The following is a 20,600-nucleotide window of genomic DNA, read 5'->3' as shown; positions in this document are numbered from 1 at the left end:
GCTGCTGCCCAAGCGATGGCCACGTGTGCTGGCACCAGCTTTAGGATCTGGGCTCGCTTTGGTCTCAGTCCCACCCGGGAAGGGGCATGCTGCAGGGATATGGCTCCCGCTCCGTGCAGCATCCCTGCGGGAAGGGGCTGAGTTACAAAGCTCTGACGGCGTAGTCTCCACTTTATTAGGGAGGAGGATGCTGGGTGCTCCGTGGAGGGAAGCCCCTGCGTGCCCCCACCCCCCTAAGTGGTAATTACAAGTACAGCCAGATCAGCGAGGATCAAACATGGGTGCCCCAGGTTGCGATGCGTGCTGGGCTGGGGGGGCCAGCTGGCCACGGCAGCTCAGGACCCCCCGAGGCTGCACGGGGCTGGGTGCCATTGGAGGAAAACAGGTCACCCGCTGGGGGGTACAAGGGCTGGGGGGCACAGTGTCCTCGGTGGGGACACCCCTAGGCCTTGCTGCAGGGTGCATTGCTGCCCTCTCCCCTGCCTGCTGAAAGGTGGCTTTGGCACCCGCTGCCAGGGGAACCCCGGCTCAGCCCTCGGGCAGGAACGGACCCCCCAAATTTCTGATGTCAAATGCACCATTTGCCAAAGGTGACACCAGTGCCAGCACCCCAGCCTGCTCCTCCTGGTCTCAGTGAGATGGCAGATGTGTTCTCAGCCTGGGCATTAATGCAGCTCTCTGGGGACATGGCACAGCAGGGTCAGGGATGTCACTTGCTGCCACCATGCCGCTGCCGTGCATCCTGCGTGCCCCCCAGAGGTGCTGTGCCAGGCATGCTGTCCCCGGAGAAGCTGTACCATCCTCGCTTGCTCAGGCAGTGCCACCCGTCCCGCTGTCCCTGTGGCCCTGGGACAGCCCTGCCCTCGGTGTGGGAGCATGCCAAGCCTAAGCCAGGGCAGATTAAGACATGACCAGTTAAAGCCACTTTGCTCCTGAACAGGCATATCCGCTTGGGATTTAGCGCATTTGCAGGCAGGGATTCACACCTTTAGGTGATTTGTCTTAATTCCCCCCAGCCTCTACGTGTGAAAAGCCCTTGGCAGGCAAGAGCCCGGCTGGGTGCTGGTTCTGCAGCGGGGCCAAAGGGGTTTCACCTGTGGCAGCCCCACGCATGCTGTTGGGTGGGTGCAGCCTTCCTCCTCCTCCCCCTCCTCCCTCCCTCCCTCCCTCCCTCCCTCCCCAGCCCCCAGGGCCAGGACACCAACTGAGATTTCCTAAGGATCTGGGGGATTTAGAAAGCAGACCCTTTTTGGGATGTCCCTCACAGCGTGGGAGAGAAGCTGCTGCAGGCGTGGGGACGATGCTGCTGGTGCCGTGCTGGCACCTGCCTGCTGCCACGGCCTGCTTTAGGGCAGCAGACGCACTGGGTACTGCGGCGGGACCCACACGAGCGCCTGTGGGGCTGTGCCGGCGGAGGCAGCTGGCCTCCCAGAAATGCATAGCTCCACAAATCCCCGGATCCTGCCTTGCCCTGGCGGCTGCTGGCGCCGGGGGTGGCTGCCGGCCGGGACTTGGGCACGTCGGCTCCATCCTGGGGCCACAGGGCTCAGCCGCCCCTCGCTGGGGCGTCCCGGGGCCACCACCGCCAGCTGCCCCCGCGCAGGGACCCTGCAGGCCACAAAGCCACACATTGTTGTGACAGCAGCTGGGCACAGAGTGACGGGGACACCTGGGTCCTCCCGACCCGGCAGGGAGCACGGCCGATGGAGAAGCCCGCCGTCAAGCATCCCCGTCCCATCCGGCCCCTTGCACTCCTAGGTGGGGGTCACCCTACCCCACGCCCGAGCCCTGGGTTCCCTTCCCAGTGCCGTCTCTGCGCCTGGGGCCGGGCGGGCGCTTGGCAGCCACGCCAGCTGCCGGCAGAGAAAGGAGGAATTAGATGACAATGGCGGCGGAGGAGAGCCAGGCTGCCGGCTGATGAATAATGCAACGGCTTCGCTGTCGGCAGCAGCAGATTTCCTGTTTACGAACACCCGGCCCGAGCCTGCGGGGCTGTGGCGCAGGGGTGCAGCCCCCGGAGCACCCAGCCAAGGGCCCTGCCGCCCCACTCGCCTCCCCTGGATACCCCCTCTCCCGTGCGCTCTGTGCCGCGGCGGCCCGTGGTGCAGGATGCAGCCATCCTGGCCCAGAGGGGCTTCCCCCGGTGCAGGGGGTCTGCACCCCACTGCAGGGCACACATGAGAGCGGGTGAAGCCGGTGCTCCCGCCTCGGTGGTGCTTCATGGTTGCCTGAGCATCCCTTTGCAGCGGCAGATGCCGGAGGGATTTTTGACCTGAGTGTTTCCATGGCAACGGAGCAAAATGGCGCTGGGAAGCAGGGGGCTGCTGGGCGCTGTGGTGAGGCAGCCTGCGCTACCGGAGCAGGGTTATGGCGGGGAAGGGCTCGGGGTGCCAGGGTGGCGAGTGTGAGGGTGTCCGCTTGCCCTGCAGCGGGATGGGAGATGCTCAAGTCCCTCTGCTGGGGCTGGCCCCAGGACCAGCACCCTCAACTCAAGTCCTGGGGCCGCGGTGTGCCTGTGATGGGCAGCGCCGCCCCGCCGTGCCGTGCCACGCCGTGCCATGCTAGCAAGGCTGCCAGGAGACATGCCTTCCTCCCTCCCCTCGCTCGCTGCCACTGCTATCTCTGCTCTCCCAGGGCCTCTCGCCCTCGTCCCCCCGCCAAGGTCTCCCGTATCAGGCCTGTTGTCCCAGCTACTTAATCTGGGTTTCTCAGTTACCCCATCTGGAAAAAATGTGGCTAAGAATACCCGGTGCAGGCACAGCACTTCCCGGGGCGGGGGGCTGCTGCCCGCCCCCTCCGTGCATGCCGCCAGCCCCTGCGCCCTCCGCCCCACCTGGGCACCGTCCCACCAAACCAAGTCCTGCGCAACCGTGGCTGTGCGTGCGCCGGTGCTGCGGCCGGGGTCTCTGAGGGTGTCTGCTGTCAGGATGCGGCCAGCGGTCTCTCAGCCAGTGCTGGGCTTCCTCAAACACCAGTCCGTGACTCCGAAGGACCCCAGTAACCGGCTGTACATCCCTCTGCGGCTGCGCAGTCCGTCTCTTCCACCAGCCTAGCTGCAGGGCCGCCTGTGTGCGCAGAGTTCAAAAGCATCTCCCTAAAAGAGGGGCTAAGTGTCCCTCGGCTGTCCCTAAAAGAGGGGCAAGACGGCTCCTGTTTCTCACACGGGCTCTGGGGGTCCCGGCAATGGGACCTGCGGGTCCCGTGGGTCAGTGCCAGCTCACAAGAGAGCAGGACTTGCCCCGGGACAGTGAGGTGGCACCGCTGGAGGGGACCGGGGACAGAGCTGGGAAAAGCCCACAAGTCGCGTTGCTTACTTGCAACCTTTTTAATGTTTGTTTTCCCGGGAAAGGGGAACCGGGAACACTTGCATCCTTCGGGCTTTCGGGGATGGGGAACAGGGCAAGGGGAGGTTTGCCCCGGGCGGGGGCTCTCCCGTGCACCTGCCGCGCTCCGGGCCGTGCCGGGCCGTGCCGTTCCGAGCCGTGCCGAGCCGGGCAGACGCTCCGCGGGCAGCCCCGCCCCGGCCCCCCCCCAGCGGTGGCGGGGCCAGTGGGCGGGGGCCGGGCGGAGCGGGGCGCACGGCTCGGCACGGCTCGGCACGGCACGGCTCGGCTCCGCTCCGCTCTCCCGCCATGGCATCCAAGTGCCCCAAGTGCGACAAGACCGTGTACTTCGGTGAGCGCATCCCCGGGGCCCGGCCCCGCATCCCCCTCCCCGACCCGGGGCGCATCCCCGGTCCCCCCGCTCTGTCCCCGGTCCCCCATCCCGGAGCCGGCGCTCATCTCTGGCTCTCCCTTCCCCAAGCCCCGGTGCATCCCCGGATCCTCTTCTGCTTCCCGGCGCCGGGGTGTGTCCCCCAGTCCGCCGTCCCCAAGCCCGGCACATCCCGGGGTCCTGCTCGGCCGCGGCTCCCCAGTGGGGTGCGCCCAGCGCCCGGAGCCCTGCCCGGCACCAGCTGCTTCTCCTCCGGGGTCCCCCCTCGCAGCGGCCGCGGCCCCTCTGCTCTGCTCCCCCCCCCCCCCCCCCTCGGGCTGCGCTGGGGGATGCTGCCGGCTGGCCCTGGGGCGGGGGATACAGGGGGTGCGGGTGGCAGGGGGGGGCCCGGGCAACCTCCCCTGCTCCTCTGGGCTCAGGAGGTGAAGGAGGGGGGTGAGGAGCCGTGGTTGGGGTGTGTGCCCGCTGCCTGTTTTGGTACTGGGGGTGACTCGTGTCCCCGTGTACCCGCTGGCCTGGGACATAGGGGAACCCGGCCCGTCTGACATGGACAGGGTGCTGTGCAGGGGGCTCCCAGGAGCCGGGGAGGGTCTCGGTGCGGCGAAGCAGGCGGTGGCAGGTGCAAACAACCCCCTTCTCCTAGCCAATTTGTTCTCATTCTCTGCACACCTCGCTCCAGGTGTGCCGTTCACCCCTCCCCATCTCGCCTCTCGCCCAGCCCTCTGCGCGCTGCTCCCGGGTGGGTGAGCTAATGAATGGTTTGGGGTTTCTACGGGACTTTTTCAAAGGCAGCGTCTGGGCTCAGAGGTCCATCTTGGCATGCCCAGGCTGGGTTTGGGCAGCAGCGAGTCCCTGCAGGTCTCCGAGGGCCCTGTTTGGGGTTGTGGCTGGTCAGGATCTCTGGGAACGGGGGCCGGGACGTCTCCCGTCGGGCATCCCCGGGGTGAGCGCCGCCACCCAGGTTGCACAAAATGCTAAAGGCAGAGGTGGGAGCGAGGGCTCATCCCTTGCCTCGGTGCCTCACCGCCGCTCCCCGAGGAGCCTGCCCCAGCCCGCTTTTCCCTTGCATGGCAGTGCCCAGCCCGGAGCCTCCTGGGGAGCAACCTGACCCCCCGGCCTCGGGGCGGGCATCCTCGGGGCTGCACTGCGGGCCCAGGGTGGCTCTGTGGATGGATCCGGCACTCCAGCCCGAGCTGTCCCCTGGGACCTGCTGGCCGCTGAGTCCAGCTGGCCTGGCCTGGCACTGCCTGCCTGTACCCCTCCCTGCCCGTCTCCCTCCGGTGCTCCAGGGTCCAGCCCCTGCTGCCTCAGCATGTTTGTTTGGTGGAGAAATACCAAAGGGTCCTGATGGTGCCTGAGCGTTTGAGGTATTGGTGGTGCTTTCATTCCTTTCCGGCCATCTCCAAGTAAACACAGAGAAATAGGAATTTGCTGTCTTCCTCCTTTAAATAAACCTATTTGTGTGGGGGTGGGAAGGGCTCAGCCCCTTGGATGTCTTTCCTTGTGTGAATCTTTTCCTTTTTAAGCAGAAAACAGCGTGTCTGTCCAGCCAGCTGGGCACTGGCCTGGGGTCAGAGTCCCTCCTCTTGCTCGGGGACGAGCCAGCCCTGCCCTGCGGGGGGGGTCTGTAACTCTCCCCATGTGCTGGGGGACTTGGGGGTCTCCCAGGGATGTGGGCTGGGGGGGGGGGGCACGGTGCCGTACCCCATGCCCCCAGCTGCGTGTTGGCTTTCTCTCCGCCCAGGAAGGTTTCTGTAGGTTGTAGAGGTCCGTGTCCCTACAGGGGACACCTTGCCCCGCAGGCAGGGAGGAGGCAGGTGTCTGGCAGCGGAGGAGCAGCAGCCCCCATCGCACACCTCCCCGCAGGGGCCGCACGGCCCCCGCTGCCCTCTCAGAGAGACCAGGGGCCGAGTCAAAATGGGAGTGAGCCAAAACCTTCTCTGTGCTTGGAGTTGAGATAGGCTGGAGCGTGTCCTTGCTGACGCCTTGAACTTTTCCTTGAGGAACCGCCCAGGCTCCGGCAGAATAAACCCCGGTCCGTTTATTTAATGTGTAGAACCTGGATGCAATCTCTGAGCCGCCTTTCCGGGATGCAGCTCCTGGGGTTTCCTCCCGATGGACCGCGTGGTTCAGTGGGAAGGCGATGGGAGCACTGCGCCCGGGGTTTGGTAACGCTTGTGAATTCCTCGGCTGGCCCGAAGCTTAACGGGGAGGTGATTCATAAAGCCCCGCTTGTTCGGGAGCACTCCTCGTCTGTGCTGAATGAACACTGGCAGCTATAACTTCTCGAATGCCTGGGATTGCAGCCGTGGGTCATGTGTGAGAAACACCACCGCGTCCCGTTCCCGGCCCCGCGCGGTGCCTGAGCGGCTGACCGATGCCAACAGTTGTGGGTACCGATGGAAAACTCATTTCCAGCATGCCTGTTGCTTCATGCTCCCTGGAAAAATCCAGCGGGCTCCTCCCTGCGCAGTCAGGAGGATGTGGGCGTTTCCTGAGCTACAGAATGAGCTTTTTTCCTTTAAAAAGCACAGGGAAATATAAAAATAGTTTTCTGGCTTTTTTTCTGATTTTTTTTTTTTTTTTTTTCAATGCAGGCTGAGGTCTGTGACATTGTTTCCAGGAGCGGCTGGGGCTAACTTTCCTGCCTGGGGGAGGTTGGAGGGATGAAGTGAATGTTTAACCGGCGGAGCAGCACTGCCGGCAGTGCCGGGGCTGGTTCCCATCCCGCGCTGGCAGGTGGCAGCGGGTTGGGGTTGGGGTTGGGTTATCTCTTCTGGCGGGAAGTGCCGGAGGGACCAGAGTCGCCTGAAGCCAAACAGCCGCACGTTTCCCCAGCTCCCTTTTGCGTTGCTAGCCTTAAATGAGTTTTGCAGGATCGCTGGGAGCCCCGGCCAAGCCTTTCTGCCTCCCGTCCTCTCTTCCCAGGGAACTGCGGGGGATCGCAGCGGCGGGGGGTTTCCTGTTTTCCCATCCTAAGCACGAGGCAGGCGAAAGCCCCAGGGACGTGGCAAAGCACGCGTGCGGCGGGGTCTGCCGGTGGGCTGCTTTCGTGGAGCTCTCTGCGTCTGCTGGGGTGCCCGAGGGCTGGTGGGAGGCTGCTGCGCTGTTTGTTTGGGAAGGGGCATCCTAAAAGCTCGTGGAAGTCACCTAGTAGCCCTGGGGCTTGACCCAGCTGCGTCTGCAGCCGGAGCGGCAAGGCGGCTCTCTGGGGACGGTTTGCCGGTGGGGTGCCAGAGGGGAACTAAGGCCACGGACGTATCCAGCCGGGAAGCGAGGAGAGTCCGAGCCTGGTGTGCTCGGAGGGGCCCGCAGCAGATGCCCGACCCTGCTGTCGTGCTGACATCCCGAGCGTGCTGGAGGAGAGGGGTGCAGCGAGGCGTGGGGTGCTCTTCCTGCAGAGCACCGCGCCGGCAGGTCAGCCCTGCAGAAATTCAAGCTGCAATTAATAAGTAACCGCTGTCCTTGGCTCCAGGCACTGGCTCTTGGGAGATGGTGGCCCGCCAGCAGCCAGGCAGGAGAGGCAGGAGGGCTTTATTTCGATTACAGCCGTCCCTAACAAAGAAAGCGGCTCTTCAAGCGCAGCCGGCGTAGCAGTCGGCGTGTCGGCATGGGCACGGCACCCGGCTTGCCAGCACGAAGGCTGGCTGGGCTCCTTGCGTAACTGCCTGCTCCCGTGTCTCGGGGTGGCCGCTCTCGGAGCGTGCGTGGACCCCGCAGAATGGTAACTAAGGATGCACCCGTTCCCTGCACAGGGCCCTGCCGGGGGAGCTGAAGGACGGGCTGATTGGCATTGGCTTTTTCCCTCAGGAAAATAGCGCGAGCTATAGAAAATTATCTGTGGGAGGGTGGGACGGGGCGGCGTGAGGTCTCGGCCCCCTTGCTCTCGCGCACTGTGAAGTGCACGCTTTGCCGGAGCTGCCGGGGCTCCTGCACGGTGCGGTGCCGGCATCTCGTGTGCGTGGGCAGTTGCCTGCCTTGCAGGGAGCCGGGGCTCAGCTGCTGTGGGACACGGGGATCCGCGTGGACGCGCAGGGGTTGTGCCAGGGGTTTGTCCCGCTCTCTCTGCGCCGGCAGCCTGCGGGGAGCAGTGCTGATCCCGGGGCTGTGTGTGGGTGCTGGAGGCTTGGAGCTGGCGGGCAGCTCCCCGCAAGCCCGGCTGGTCCTGGGTGACTCTGTTTGGTGTCTGGCTGGCGGAGCTCTGCACCTGCATCTCAGGTCCCGGGCAGGTCTCCGGCAGAGCTCCTTGTGTTCCCGTCCTCCCTCCCTGTCCCTGGCAGGAGCACGGCGCTGGGGAGAGGTGAGGTGATGGGACTGGAAAGGAAAGGCGGAGCAGGAACGCCCGAGCAAGAGATAATGGAAAATCTGTCACTGCGATGTCGCAATCAAAGACGGAGCCTGGAGTGTGTGCCATGGTGCCACTTTTGGCTGGGTGGGGTGGCGGTGCCCACTGCTCCTGCCAAGGGGCTGGGAGGCCCTGAAGCAAGCAGGGAGGCGATGGTGAGGGACGGGTCCTGGCATGGGGGTGGGGAGAGCTCTCCCGCCAGCCTGCCGTACACTTGCTGGTGGGGAGCGCCAGCGCTGCAGCCCCCAGGGAGGTCCTGAGCATCCTCTCCTGCTTCTGTCTCTGTTCACACTGCGTTGTCCACAGCCCTGCTTGGAGCTGGTTGTGCTCCGTGGTTGCAGGGAGCCAGCGGGGAGGGGGGTGAGGAGCCGAGGGGCTGGAGGGGCACTTAGACAGGCTTGGCTGCTCCAGCATCTCTCCGATCCTGCTCTTGCTGACACGGGCCAGGAAACTGTCTCATCCTCCCAGCGCTGCCCGCCAGAGATGGTATCTCAGCACGCAGGAGGAACACCATGCTCTGGACCAGCAATTACCCGGGGAGGGGTTTTGCTCATGTGCCTGCCCCTGCCCCGGCTCTCCGCCGGCCGCTCTGTCCCTCGCCGTGCGGTGGGGCGAGAGGAGGGCTGCAGGCTGCCTGGATTCCTGCCACGGGTTGGGGGTCCTGCTGGTAACGCCTTGCGTGTGGGTCTGCGCCCTAGCAAGAAAGCACCTGGCTTCTTGGGCTCAGCCCTGGCTGAACCCGGTTTCCAGCAAGAAATGCTGCTGATCCTCGCCCAGCACAGCCACGGTTGAGCTGCCCAGCCTCGGAGACGGAGGAGAGCATCCCGTCTGGACGCTGCTTGGTGAAGTCCAGCAGCCCCATGGAAAATGGAGAGGGATTTGCTGGAGGCTGCCCTGGCCCCGTGAACCAGAGCGGGAGGTTCGAGGCTCACGGCCAGGAAAGTGCCTGCAGTAGGTGAGGTTTTGTCGGCAGGGAGCGGCGGGATGGACGGGAGCCATGATGTGCATTAGGGCTGCAGCTGGAAATCAAACAACCCTTGCTCGTGCCCGAGCGGGCTACGCGGGGGCTCGGGTCCTGGGGAGCACCTCGCCTCTCCGCTGGGCTGGAAGCAAGGCCCTGGGAAGCGGGACCCTCTGCCTGGGGCATTCCTGGTTTTCCCCAGGGAGGAGATGGCTCCGCTCCCTGGCGAGGCCGTACTGAGCTGGCTTTGTTGTGCGCTTGGAGGGAGCCCAGCAAGCGAGCGGCTTGGGGCTGGAGGGCTCGCCTCGCCTTGCTGCGGGGGAGCTAAATATATACGTCTTGGCCACGAAATCACAGTGCGGCGTAACCGTCAGCACCGGCTGTGTGACCGGGGAGAGGAGCTGCCTGGCCATGCCCGAGGAGGGCAGGAGGGGACGGGGTGGGGGGACGTGGGAAGGCAGCGCAGACCCTTCCCGGGGGGCCGGCGGGGCACCACAGCTGGTGGCACAGCCTGGCACGGCATGGCAGGAAATCCTCGAGCCGTGCCTCTGCCTTTTCCATCTCCCGGCCATGCTGCGAGGGGCTGGGGAGGGGACGAGGCTGCTGCTGCCTGGACTCTCGGCTTTGTTTCCAGCCATTTACCGCACTCCTTTCCCTGCGCTCATCTCATTCATTCCTTTGTGCCTGTGACCGCTTTGAAACACATCTGTAGTCGGGTCTGGCAGCATCCCTCTCCTCCAGGTACGGCCGTTGTTGGGTCCCTGGGGGGATTTGGCATCTTTAGCACCGGACTGGGTTTGTCAGCCCTTCCCCGCGTCCTCCCAGGGCTGCGGTGGGATGGATGGGGCACAGCCCAGCCCTTTGCAGAGATGCGGCTGCAGCTACAGTTGCTTTTGCTGAATAAGCCTCCGGCTGGAAGCAGCGCTGACGTCAGGCTGTGGAAATACCTGTGTGAGAGCTGAGGCTGGGAGGAGGGATGCTCCCCTCCCATCCCAAAAAGGTGCGCCCACCTCTGGCCCGCGCCAGCTGCCTTGCCCGGGCACGGCAGGTAATTAAGGGATGAGCCGCGTTGTCTCTGGGGTGGGGCTGCCGCAGCACCGAGGGGAGCAGAGCACCTCGGCAGCCCCTTCGGGTGTTTTCCTGCTCGTGGCCTCTGATTTTGCCCAGCTCTGGTGGTGTCCCTCGTCGGTGTGGGCTGCACCCGCTGCACAGTGCAAATCCACCCCACGGCTACGTCCCGCAGCTGGCTGTGTGCCCGGCCGTGCCTCCACCTCTCCTCCACGGGGGCATTTCTCCTGGGTGCGACATTTGTCATCAACGGGCGCCCGGTGCCCACCCACGGTGAGGCCGGTAACCCAGAGCAGGCAAACCCCGAGCCACGTGCGTTTGGCAGAGGCCAAATTCCTGCAGCCGAGAACCCTTAACTCTGCCCTTCCCGGGGGTGCTGCATGGCTGGTTTGAATTTGGCCAGCTTGAGGGGAGCGTCAAGCGGGGCAGGACGTGCGTGCACTCGGTGTGACGCTGAGCGGGTAGGGGTGCTGTCCCTTCCCGGAGCGGCAGGGCACGGTGTTCGGCGGTGGAGGCTGGGTGCGGGGTGACGTCTGGCCGAGCAAAGCCTGCGCCGGGGCCCCGCACCATCCCGTGCTCCCGGTGCAGATCTGGTCGGCGCCCCGGCACTGCTTCACCCCAGGCTGCCCTTGCAGTGCTGATGGTGGGGTGTCCCCCCCGGAGCTGGGGGGGCACAGAGCGAGGCTCTCCCCAGCAGCTGCCCAGGGGTCTCTGCCATGGCCAGGGGGAGGTGGGCAGAGACCTCTCCTCTGGAGCTGCTGCAAGGGCAGAGCAGAGGGGGCCGGGAGGCACCAGTGCCCAGATTTCCCCTCCGCAGTGATTTATGGGGCGGGATGCCGCTGCCCTGGAAAGGGGCCGGGGTGGCTCCAAGCTGCTTCCTCTGCTCCGCACGAACAATGCCGCCTGGAAAGCCGTCCCGGCTGTGCTGGCCCCGGCCCCCGGGAGCCCTTGTTTGCAGCCAGAGGATGCCTGAGCAGGCTCTGCGTGGCATTTCCACCCCAGGGCAAGGGGCAGCCCCCGCGATTCCTGGGGGTTACCCGTGCCCCCACCTCGTCCCTCCTGCGCCATCCCCTGCCAGGGGCTGTGGGTGCCGGTGAGGTCCCTCCTGCTCGGCACGGCCGGGGGGTGCCTTGGCGGGGGGTGTGCGTTTGTTCAGGAAGCAGCAGGGATTTACAGCTGCCTGAAATATTACGGAGGGGGAGACTCTGGGGGGGCATCTGATCTCGCGGGGGCAGGAAGGAGCTGGTGTGGGCTGTGGCTAGCTGTAATTGCAATGGCCTCTGGAAAACATCCGCTGGGAGTTTCCTCCTTGCTTTGTACCCAGGGCCGGGGCGGTGGGGGGAGCCGGGGGTGACGCAGCCGAAACGCAGCCTGGCCTGGCTGTGCATCTGCTGTGACAAAGCCGAACGGCTCTTTGGCCCCAAGCCCCTGGCTCGACTTTCAGCCCATCACGCTCCGTTTCCCTCCCCGGTCACCCCGGGGAGGCACCGTTCCTGCTGGGGGGATGCAGGACTCCCGCAGCAGCCCCAAGGCAGCGGGGTGCTGGGACCTCGGTGTCCCCCTTCCTTTTCGGAAGTGCTTGCGGGGCTGGAGGGGGTGGGGGCTGTGTGCCCTAGGGCTGGTCCTCTGCCCCCGTGGGGGGGCGAGGGCTGCAGGGAAGGGGAGGGCAGGGTCTGACCCTGTGCTGCCTGCTGCCAGGGGCTGGGGAAGCACGAGCCCTCCTGAGCTCCCCGGGCTTGGGGGCCGGCAGGGATTTGCCCTGGCAGGTTTGAGCAGGCAGACACAGACCCCCGACTGTGGCGGGACATCCCTTCACCCTGCCGTCTGCCCCCGCCTGGGGTTTGGTCCAACAGCCTGGACTGGTGCATGGCATCACCGGGAGGGTGGTTCGGAGCCGCTTCCAGGTGATGGTGGTCCCCCGAGCCCATCCTCCACGTGCTTGCTCAGGGATGCTTTTGGGGATCTCCCCTGCACCCTGGCGTGATGGCTCCGGCTCCGCTCCCTCACGCTGCCTTCTTCTGCTCCTGGTCACCCTGCTTTGCACCAGGGCTGGTTTTTGGGGTGGTTATGGCAGTTGTTTCAGTTTATCGTGGCCCCACGGTGTGCCGGGATGCAGCTGTTTGCCTTGGGAGGAGGGTGGCTCTGGAAGCCAGGACCTGCCCTCAGGGGGCTCTTGACCCCCGTCTTGACCTGATGCAAACAGGTGACATTTGCTGAGGGCCTGGGGGAAAAAAGGGCTGGGAAACCCGCTGTCACAGGGGAGGTCTTCTTGTAGAGCGGGGCCGAGCTCTGGTTGCGCTTTTATTTGCTTGTTAAATATTTTATTTGGCTCTTCTGATTTAGTTTTACGGTGGCTTTAATGGGATCACGCTGTTTTCCAGCTGTCTCCGCACATGTGTGGGGAGAGGGAGGGCGAAAGGGAATCCGCAGGGGGCACGGGGCAGCGCCCGGCCCCCCAGGAGCCGGGAGGGAGGGGGGACAGCGCGAGGCCGGGGATGCAGGACGAGGACTGGCAGCCCGTGCTACCTCCTGGGGTGCTCCTGGAGACGTACAGCTCGGGGCCAGCCCGAGGAGGTGCATTTGCGTAACTGGCCTCAAAGCATTTTCCTTCCCTGAATTTGCCCACTGATGCTTTGAAACTGTTTTCGGTGCCGGCAGCGAGTTGCTCTGCAGGTTCTGGGGCAACGCAGGGACGGTGCCCACGTACCCGTCTGCACGTCGCGCCTGCTGCCGGGCTGGGGGCGAGGGGGGAGCACCCGCACGCCCAAGAGACGGGTATTTCCCAGGGCCAAATGTCCACCCTTGGTGATGCTGGAGGCTGTCTGCCATCCCGTCCTCCCGGCAGCACCGGGGCAGCTCTGGCCGAGGGCTGGAACTGCAGCCGAGGCTCCCCGGGGAGTACAAGAGGCTGGGTGTGCGCGGGGGAGGCATGACTAAATGGGTGGGGTGGGCATGGTAACACCAAATATTTGAATGGGAGCAGGGTCATTCTGGGTAACGTGGTGGGTAAAAATAGATGCAAGGAGTAGAAAGGAAAACGCTACCGTTGCTGCACTGGCGTGTGGGAAAGGGCGTTTGTGCGACGGCAGAGCCGGCGCTGGGGGGCTCAGAGGCTGGGGGGGGCCATGCCCACGGCCTGAACGGCCCCAGGGATGCTGCGGGCTGAGCAGAGCAGTCCCTGCAGCGTGGCTGATTTGCACGACGTGTCGCAGAGCAGCACCCCTCGAGCACAGCCCCCTGTGGTGCCCGGGGCCTGGCTTCCCCACGGGCTTTCGCAGGTGCTGGGCAGTCGCTCACCCCTCTTTTGCGTTCTCTGCAGCTGAGAAGGTGTCCTCCCTGGGCAAGGACTGGCACAAGTTCTGCCTGAAGTGTGAGCGCTGCAACAAGACCCTGACCCCGGGCGGGCATGCCGAGGTAAGAGCCGCCGGGGCGGATGGGGTTGGGGAGCCTGCTGAGGTGTGATGGGGACTTGGACCCCCCCCAGCATCCTTCTCGTCCCCAAGCCTCCCTCGACAGATAACCGGCAGCGTTAGGTGAGACGGGGCAGCCCTGCATCCAGCCTTGCCCTCCATCTCTTCCCCTGGGCAGCAGTGAACAGGGCTCTGCGTGATGCAGCCCCATCACATCTACTAATGGAGCTAAAAAAGCCCCGAATCCATTTAAAATATAAATATTTGGAGCAGCTGAAGCAGCAGGGGCCGTGCTGGCATGAGGAGGTGGCTTGGTGGCTTCTCCGGGGCTTTCCAGCTCCCCAGAGACAGGGGTTCCGGGAATCGGGAGGGGGCAGGTACCTGACGCCATGCAGATGGGCTGTCCCTGCGGCACACCGAGCCCAGGAGCACATGCTGCACCTCAAATGTTGCTGCTGCAACCTGCAGTGCTCAACAGCTCTCGTGCACAGTCCTGGGCAAGCCACAGAGTGGTGCTGGCACCACGTGTGGTGCCCTGGCTGCACCGCCCCAGTGTGGGCCCGCAGCGGGGCTCGGCATGTCCCGGCAAGCACTGGAAGTGGTGCTGTGCTCCGGGCAGGCTCGTTCAGGCATTGCACTGGCTTCGAAGGCGTGCGGGTGCCAACAGCCTGCACCGAAGTGTGGTTAAAAACAGCAAAAATCAGGGATGCGTGGGTTGCCATGGCGACGCTGGCTTGGCACCGGCGCTTTCGGTGCCCGGGGGCTTCTGCTGGAGCGTGGTGCCACCGCGGCTGCCCGGCACTCGGGAGCACGAGGGTGCTGCGCCAGCGGTGGCAGGTGCTGGGGCCTGGGAGCAACTGTGTTTTTCTTGCGCGATGCCCCAGCGTGACACCCGGCGCCCTGGGTTTTGTGCAGCACCTGTCATGCCAGAGTGTCACCAGCTCTTTAGCGCGGTTTTAGCAGGCGGCACAGCTGGGGAGCGGGTGGCGGTGGCAGGGACGGCCATGCCGGTTGTGGCTAGCCCGTAGGGGGAGCGGGGCTGGTCCTGCCAGGGAGGATGGGGCTGTGCCGGTGGATCTGTGCTTCGGGCCGGGTTAAGCCTGGGGGATTTGTGGCTTCTCCATATAAGGCCAGATTCCGCTCCCGTGGGGGACGGCAGCCAAGCCCCCACCGATAGCAGGATTTGGCCCTTCCCTGTTATTTCTCCCTCCTTTCAAGCCAGTGTGTCCGGCCGGGTTGGAAAGGTGTCGCAGGGAGACCAGCTAAATGTTTACCCTCCCCTCCGGCATGGTAACGCAGCGAGCACGCTGGTATTTTTGCCTTGCGATAGTTGCAGCTGCCTGCTGCCAGCCCGCTGCCTGCTCGCTCCCCCAGCCTTGCCCCCGGCCGCTCCCAGCCCTCGCCTTCGGCACGGCACCGCTCGGGGAGGAGAGGGAAGGGACATCGCTTCTGCTCAGCTACCTCTCTGTCTGTTTTGGGCAAGGTGTCCTTGCCTTGCAGCGGAGGGGATGGAGGGCAGGAGCATCGGGCACGAAGCAGGGCTGAGATGCTGGATGGAGCCAGGCAGGCGATGGGGTGGGTTCATGCCCGAGGACGGGGTTCCAGTGGGGTTTCCATGCTGGATGGCGTGCGTGGCAGACCCGCTGGCCCCCTGCCCCAGCCACAAAGGCTCTTGCTTTTCTCTTGGACTTGGTTCCTGGTGGCCCGTGAGAAATGGCTGCGGGGAGCTCTGGGGCTTATCGCTCGCTTCGTGACTTCCTGCGATAATTGCCCCCAGCCGATAGTGGGGCCGATAGCGGCTGGGCTGGGACCAGCACCCACACAGGCCTCTGATCTCAGGCCAAGGCGAGGGGAGAGGCTCGGCTCGGTGGAAGCCACAGTGCTCTGTGCACCTAATAACATCCTGACTGCGCACAGGACCCTTAATGGGCCAAGCGATGCTTTACTGGGTCCCGGCGGCACAGCGCCGGTTTGGGGCCTGGAGATGCCTCTCAGCTGAACTGTCGCAGGGTGCTGGCGCTCCAGCCCCGTGGTACGGCGTGTGCAGATCAGCCGGAGTGATCGATGCTTGGGTCAGGTTAGGCTGTCGCTGGCAGACCCGCAGGCTGGGTGTGTTTTGGGGTGTAGGCATGGCCATGGTGGTCTCTGAATACCGGTGGGGATGGAAGGGATCCCAAGGGAACTGTCGCCGCCGCTCAGCATCCTAACACTGCCCTCTCTCCCCAGCACGATGGGAAGCCCTTCTGCCACAAGCCCTGCTATGCCACGCTGTTTGGCCCCAAAGGTACGTCCGTGCTCCCCCCATGCCTGTGCAGCCGTGCCCAGGGCTGCAGGAAGGGCCGGGTCCCCCCATCCCCGCTGGCGGGGAGCCGGGGCTCTGCAAGCACCCCAGGAGCCAGGCTAGCCTGGGCTGAGCATCAAGCCAGCGCTTTGCAGTCCCAACCCTGCCATCCCCTTGTGCAGAGGGAGAGGAGAGCTGCGGGAGGGAGGGATCCATCCTGACAGCTGTCCTTTTATTTATTTATTTATTTATTAAATATTTAAAAAACAAATTCCTGTTCAAACAGAAGGTGGAGTTGCTCTCCTATCCCAGATGTGGCTGGAGAAAGCCCGGGTCAGGAGAATGCAAGCCGGGGCTGAGGTGCAGCGGTGTCCGCAGTGGCCCTGTGGCTCAGCGGGGCTGGGGGAGGTGGGACAGGGGGCTGGGGGGAGGATGGAGACCCCGAGTCTCCCAGGCCACCGCAGCCTCTCTCTGCCCCACTGCAGGGGTGAACATCGGCGGTGCTGGGTCCTATATCTATGAGAAGCCGCAGATCGAGGGGCAGACCGCTCCAGGGCCCATCGAGCACCCGGTGAAGGTGGAGGAGAGGAAGGTGAACGCCGCACCTCCCAAGGGACCCAGCAAAGGTGAGGGGCAGGGCGGGACGGGCAGCCCGGCCCTCCGCCATCATGTTCAGCTGGTCTGGAGCCGCCGCATCTGGCGATGGTGTTGGGCACAGGATGTGTGCGGGGGGTCCTCTGCACCTGTGCGTCCTGGCTGAGATGTCCCTCTGCTTCCCACGCCCTCTCTCCTTCCAGCCTCCAGTGTCACCACCTTCACTGGGGAGCCCAACATGTGCCCGCGCTGCGGCAAGAGAGTCTACTTTGGTAAGGTGGCGAGCGGGCGGTGGGTGTGTGCCCCCGGCTGGCACGGCCCCGTGGCACTTGGTCTCCGTGCAGGACCCCTGGGACACGCAGAGGGGCTGGGAGGGAGTTTTGGCTCAGAGTTGGGGTTGGGGGCACAGAGGGAAATGCCCGAGGAGCCTGCAGGGGTGGGTGCTCTTGGAGGAGCTCTGGTGCGGGGCTTCATCTGCATCGTGTCCCCTGCTGTCACCTCCCAGGTGGGTGGCGTGGGCTTCATAGCTGTCCTCGGCCAACCTCTGTCACCTGCGAGGCAGCAGAGGGGTGGGAGAGGTGCGGGAGGCTGGGGTGCACCGGGCTGTCTCGGGATTTGGTAGGCAGAGGTGATGTCCCCACGGGACGTGCTCCCCCCCAGTGTGTGTGCAGGGGGGCCAGGGTGACTCTCCCTCCTTGTCCCCGCTCTAGCCGAGAAGGTGACTTCGCTGGGGAAGGACTGGCACCGTCCCTGCCTACGCTGCGAGCGCTGCAGCAAGACGCTGACCCCGGGGGGCCACGCCGAGGTAAGGACGTCCCGGCCCCGAGAGCCCGGGGCAGCGTGCGTGGCGGGGGCGGGGGGGATGCCAGCGGGGCATGGCTGAGCTGTGCTGTGCCACACCGGCTGGGCAGCCCCTGCCTCTGCAAGAGGGCAGAGCAGGGCTGGCAGGAGCAGCTCCTGCAGCCTGGGGGAGCGCTGGGGGTGCTGGGGTGCAGGTGTTTGCAGGGGATGAGCAAAGCAGGAGAGGTGCCCGGCCAGGGGGAATGTGTCCTGGGGACTGGCCTTTCCCTGCCCCCCCCCCGCCCCGGGGTGACATGCTTCTCTGCCCCGCACAGCACGATGGACAGCCGTACTGCCACAAGCCCTGCTACGGGATCCTCTTCGGGCCAAAGGGTGAGTGCCTGGGGGTGCGTGGCGTGGGGAGCCGGCCTGGGGCCACGCGCCGTGCCTGGGCTGCTGCTCCCGGTGCTCGTGCCACCGTCCAGAGAGGACATCTCCCTGGAGCGTGCCACCTTCCCGCCTGGGCCCTCACCCCCCTGCCTGTCTCCCCATGCAGGCGTCAACACCGGAGCTGTGGGAAGCTACATCTACGACAAAGACCCTGAGGCGAAGAATCAGCCCTAGACCGTGTGCCCCAGCCCGCCCGCCTGCTCTGTGCCCCCGTACTAACGTCCTGCTCGCAGCCAGAGCCGGAGCAGACCCTTGCCAGGCTGGCCACAGAGCTGTGCTCTCCCTGCTGTCTCTACTCTGGGCATCCCTGCCCTCCGGGTTATATATCATAGTCTCTAATATAAGCTTCAGTGTTTAAAGGCAAAGGTAGAAGGTGTCTCTGGTCGTTCCCAATGCGCTCTGCCCTCCCCAGCCCTCCTGCTTGCCCCCGTCCCGAGCGTGGGAGGCCGCAGGGCAGGCGTGGGGGTGTCACTGTGTGCAGGGGACAGCGGGTGGCACCCGAGGGGCTGAGAGCAGGGGGAAGGCGTCCCGCTGCAGGGGTGCTCCCCGCTGCCCCCCGCACCGAGGGCGATGGAATTAGACAGGCGTCCTGTGGCGCTTGGGGACAGGGGCCGGTGGTCAGAGCGCCCAGTCCGGTTCCTAGCCAGCCACTGGGGATGTGGGGGTCCCCTGAGGTCTCTGGCACTGCTGTGGTTTAACCGGCAGGCAGCTAAAACAACTGCGCAGCCCTTTGCTCACTCCCTGCTGCTAGTGGGGTGGGGGAGAGAATCGGAAAAAAATGAAGGTAAAACTTGTGGCTTGAGATAAAGACAGTTTAATAGGAGAGAAAAGGAAGAGAGTAATAATAATAATGATAAAATAACATAAAAAGCAAGTGATGCACAGCACAAATGCTCACCCCCGCTAACCAACACCCAGCTAGTTCCTGAGCTGTGGTTGCAGCCCCAGCCAGCTTACTCCAAGTTATATACGGAGTATGATACCATATGGTATGGAATATCCCTTTGGTCAGTTGGGGTCAGCTGTCCTGGCCATGTCCCATCCCAGCTTCTTGTGCACCCCCAATCTCCTCCCTGGGGAGAAGCTGAAAAGTCCTTGACTTGGTGTAAACATTGCCTAGCAACAACCAAAATATCAGTGTGTTATCAAGATTATTCTCATCCTAAATCCCAAACACAGCAATATACCAGCTGCTAGGAACAAAAATTAACTCTATCCCAGCAGAAACCAGGACAGGCCCATCTGGCAGCACTGCCCTTCTCCTGGCCCTTCTCGGGCTCCGTGCCCTGGCTCTCGGTCTCCACCATGCCCGTAGCCATCCCCAGCCCCTGCTGTGGTTGCAGGGGCTGGCACCTCCCCGCATCCCCATCCTTCCACCCCCAGGGCATCCCTGTACGTGCACCTGGGCACGTGCCCGACCTGCTCTGCCGGCTGGTTTGGGTTGGTGCCCCCCCTCCTGCCTGGCTCCCCACGACGGCAGAGCCCGTGCTGGGGGGGGGGACGACACCCGGCAGCTGCTGCCCTGGGAGAGTGGGCTGCTCCCCGCATTGGGAGGGCAGAGTGCATTGGGCTGGCAGCTCGGTGGCGGGATGCCCGCCGGCTTCCCAGAGCCAGAGGTTTGTTATTGTTGTTGTTTATTTATAAGCAGTTGTAAATGTGCCCCTTGCTTTGGAGAATGACACGTGTCCCCCAGCCTCACCCATTCCCCCCCCCATACACACCCAGCCCCGCGGCTGCCCAGGAGGCTGCAGAGGGGGTCAGTGCAGGGGACCCGCCGGGGCAGCGAGCCCTGGGGTGCCAGCACCCCGCTCTCTCCAGGCTCCCTGCACCGCCACGGGGCTGACTTTTGTTATTTGCTGACAATAAAGGTTTTGAGAGATGTGTTGTGCGGCTCAGCTCTTGGCAGAGGCAGGGGAAGCTGCGTGTGCTGTGCAGCATCCCTCCGGTCCTGGGATGGTGTGGGGACCCTGCCGCCACGGTCCTGCCCCAGCTGGCTCCTCCTGCGGCAAGACGGAGCAGCCTTAGCTGCGGCCGAGCCCGAGGTCCCGAGCCCGAGCTGCTCTTGGTGCAGCACGACCCGTGGCCAGTTCCCAGGCTGTGAGCAGGATGGGCTTGTAGGAGGCTGTGCTGGCCCTGCGGTTGGGATGGGAAGGGATGGGATGGGATGGGATGGGATCCTCCCCACATTTGCAAGGTGGAAAACTAAGAGAGGGATGTTAACAGCAGGGGACACTGTTCCCCCCCAGCCTGGGCTCGCTGAGCAGGCGTAGCGCCCGAGAGGGGCTGTCGGTGGGAAAGGCCAGCCCGGCAGCAGCAGGGCAGGAATGCAGGATGGGGCATGGGCCACCCCCCCCTCCCAGCCCCTGGGACCTGCCATGTCCCCAGCCAGATACCAGCCCAGCTGCCAGGCCTGGTTTTAGACATCCAGCCATTCCCCCCAGGAGCTCGGTGTCTGAAAAGCCCGGCGCAGGGCTGGGGCTGCCAAGGCAAACACCCGCCCTGGGAACCGCTGCTCCGGCTCATCCCCTCTGGCAGGTTCTTGCCAGATCCCCGTTGTGCTGCCCGCTGGCTGTACCCCCAGGGATGCAGGCACCCCGCTGGCCCCCTTTCCTGAGGAAAACAGGGACCTGGTATCCCCTGCAATGTCTTGCATCCTTGTAGCAGCCTCAGCCCTGGAGCTACTCCGTCACCGTGCAGGAGATGGGTGGGTGGGTGCTGGCCACAGCCCCCAGCCTTGCTCCTCTCCTGGGCACGGCCAGGAAACGCAGCGGGCATTGCAGAACAGGAACGCCGGCTCTGCCCGTGCATCGCGCTTGCGGGGAGCATTTGGCCGCAGTGGCATCCACGGGGATCAGGCAGCGCAGCGGGCGTGGGAGTCGCTGGTTTTCCCTCTCCGGGCAGCAATCCCAGCGGCACGCAGCATTTTCCCAGCCACAGAGGGCTTGGCAGCGTGGTTCCCGGGCTGGGGAATGGAGGGTGTGTTTTCATGTTTTGGTG

General features: G+C 64.6%; 1 protein-coding gene across 1 annotated transcript; it reads left to right on the top strand.

Moving 5' to 3' along the window:
- Window positions 1-3,528: 3,528 nt before the first annotated feature.
- Window positions 3,529-19,482, top strand: LOC104634299 (cysteine-rich protein 2). The gene is made up of 8 exons (XM_075760223.1): window positions 3,529-3,675; window positions 13,408-13,502; window positions 15,725-15,782; window positions 16,265-16,405; window positions 16,577-16,645; window positions 17,084-17,178; window positions 17,489-17,546; window positions 17,710-19,482. The coding sequence occupies exons 1-8, from the start codon at window positions 3,633-3,635 to the stop codon at window positions 17,775-17,777; spliced, it is 627 nt and encodes a 208-aa protein (XP_075616338.1). The 5' UTR covers window positions 3,529-3,632; the 3' UTR covers window positions 17,778-19,482.
- Window positions 19,483-20,600: the final 1,118 nt, after the last annotated feature.

This window comes from Balearica regulorum, chromosome 8 (genome assembly GCF_011004875.1).
Source record: "Balearica regulorum gibbericeps isolate bBalReg1 chromosome 8, bBalReg1.pri, whole genome shotgun sequence".
Taxonomy (NCBI): domain Eukaryota; kingdom Metazoa; phylum Chordata; class Aves; order Gruiformes; family Gruidae; genus Balearica; species Balearica regulorum.
This window is presented reverse-complemented; position numbering and strand designations above follow the sequence as displayed.

What these genes read in the sequence shown, in the direction of transcription:
- LOC104634299 (XM_075760223.1), top strand. Translation starts at nt 3,633, where the DNA reads ATGGCATCCAAGTGCCCCAAGTGCGACAAGACCGTGTACTTCG. An exon ending in CCCCGGGCGGGCATGCCGAG is followed by an intron (nt 13,503 to 15,724) that starts GTAAGAGCCGCC and finishes CTCTCTCCCCAG; the next exon opens with CACGATGGGAAGCCCTTCTG. An exon ending in CACGCTGTTTGGCCCCAAAG is followed by an intron (nt 15,783 to 16,264) that starts GTACGTCCGTGC and finishes GCCCCACTGCAG; the next exon opens with GGGTGAACATCGGCGGTGCT.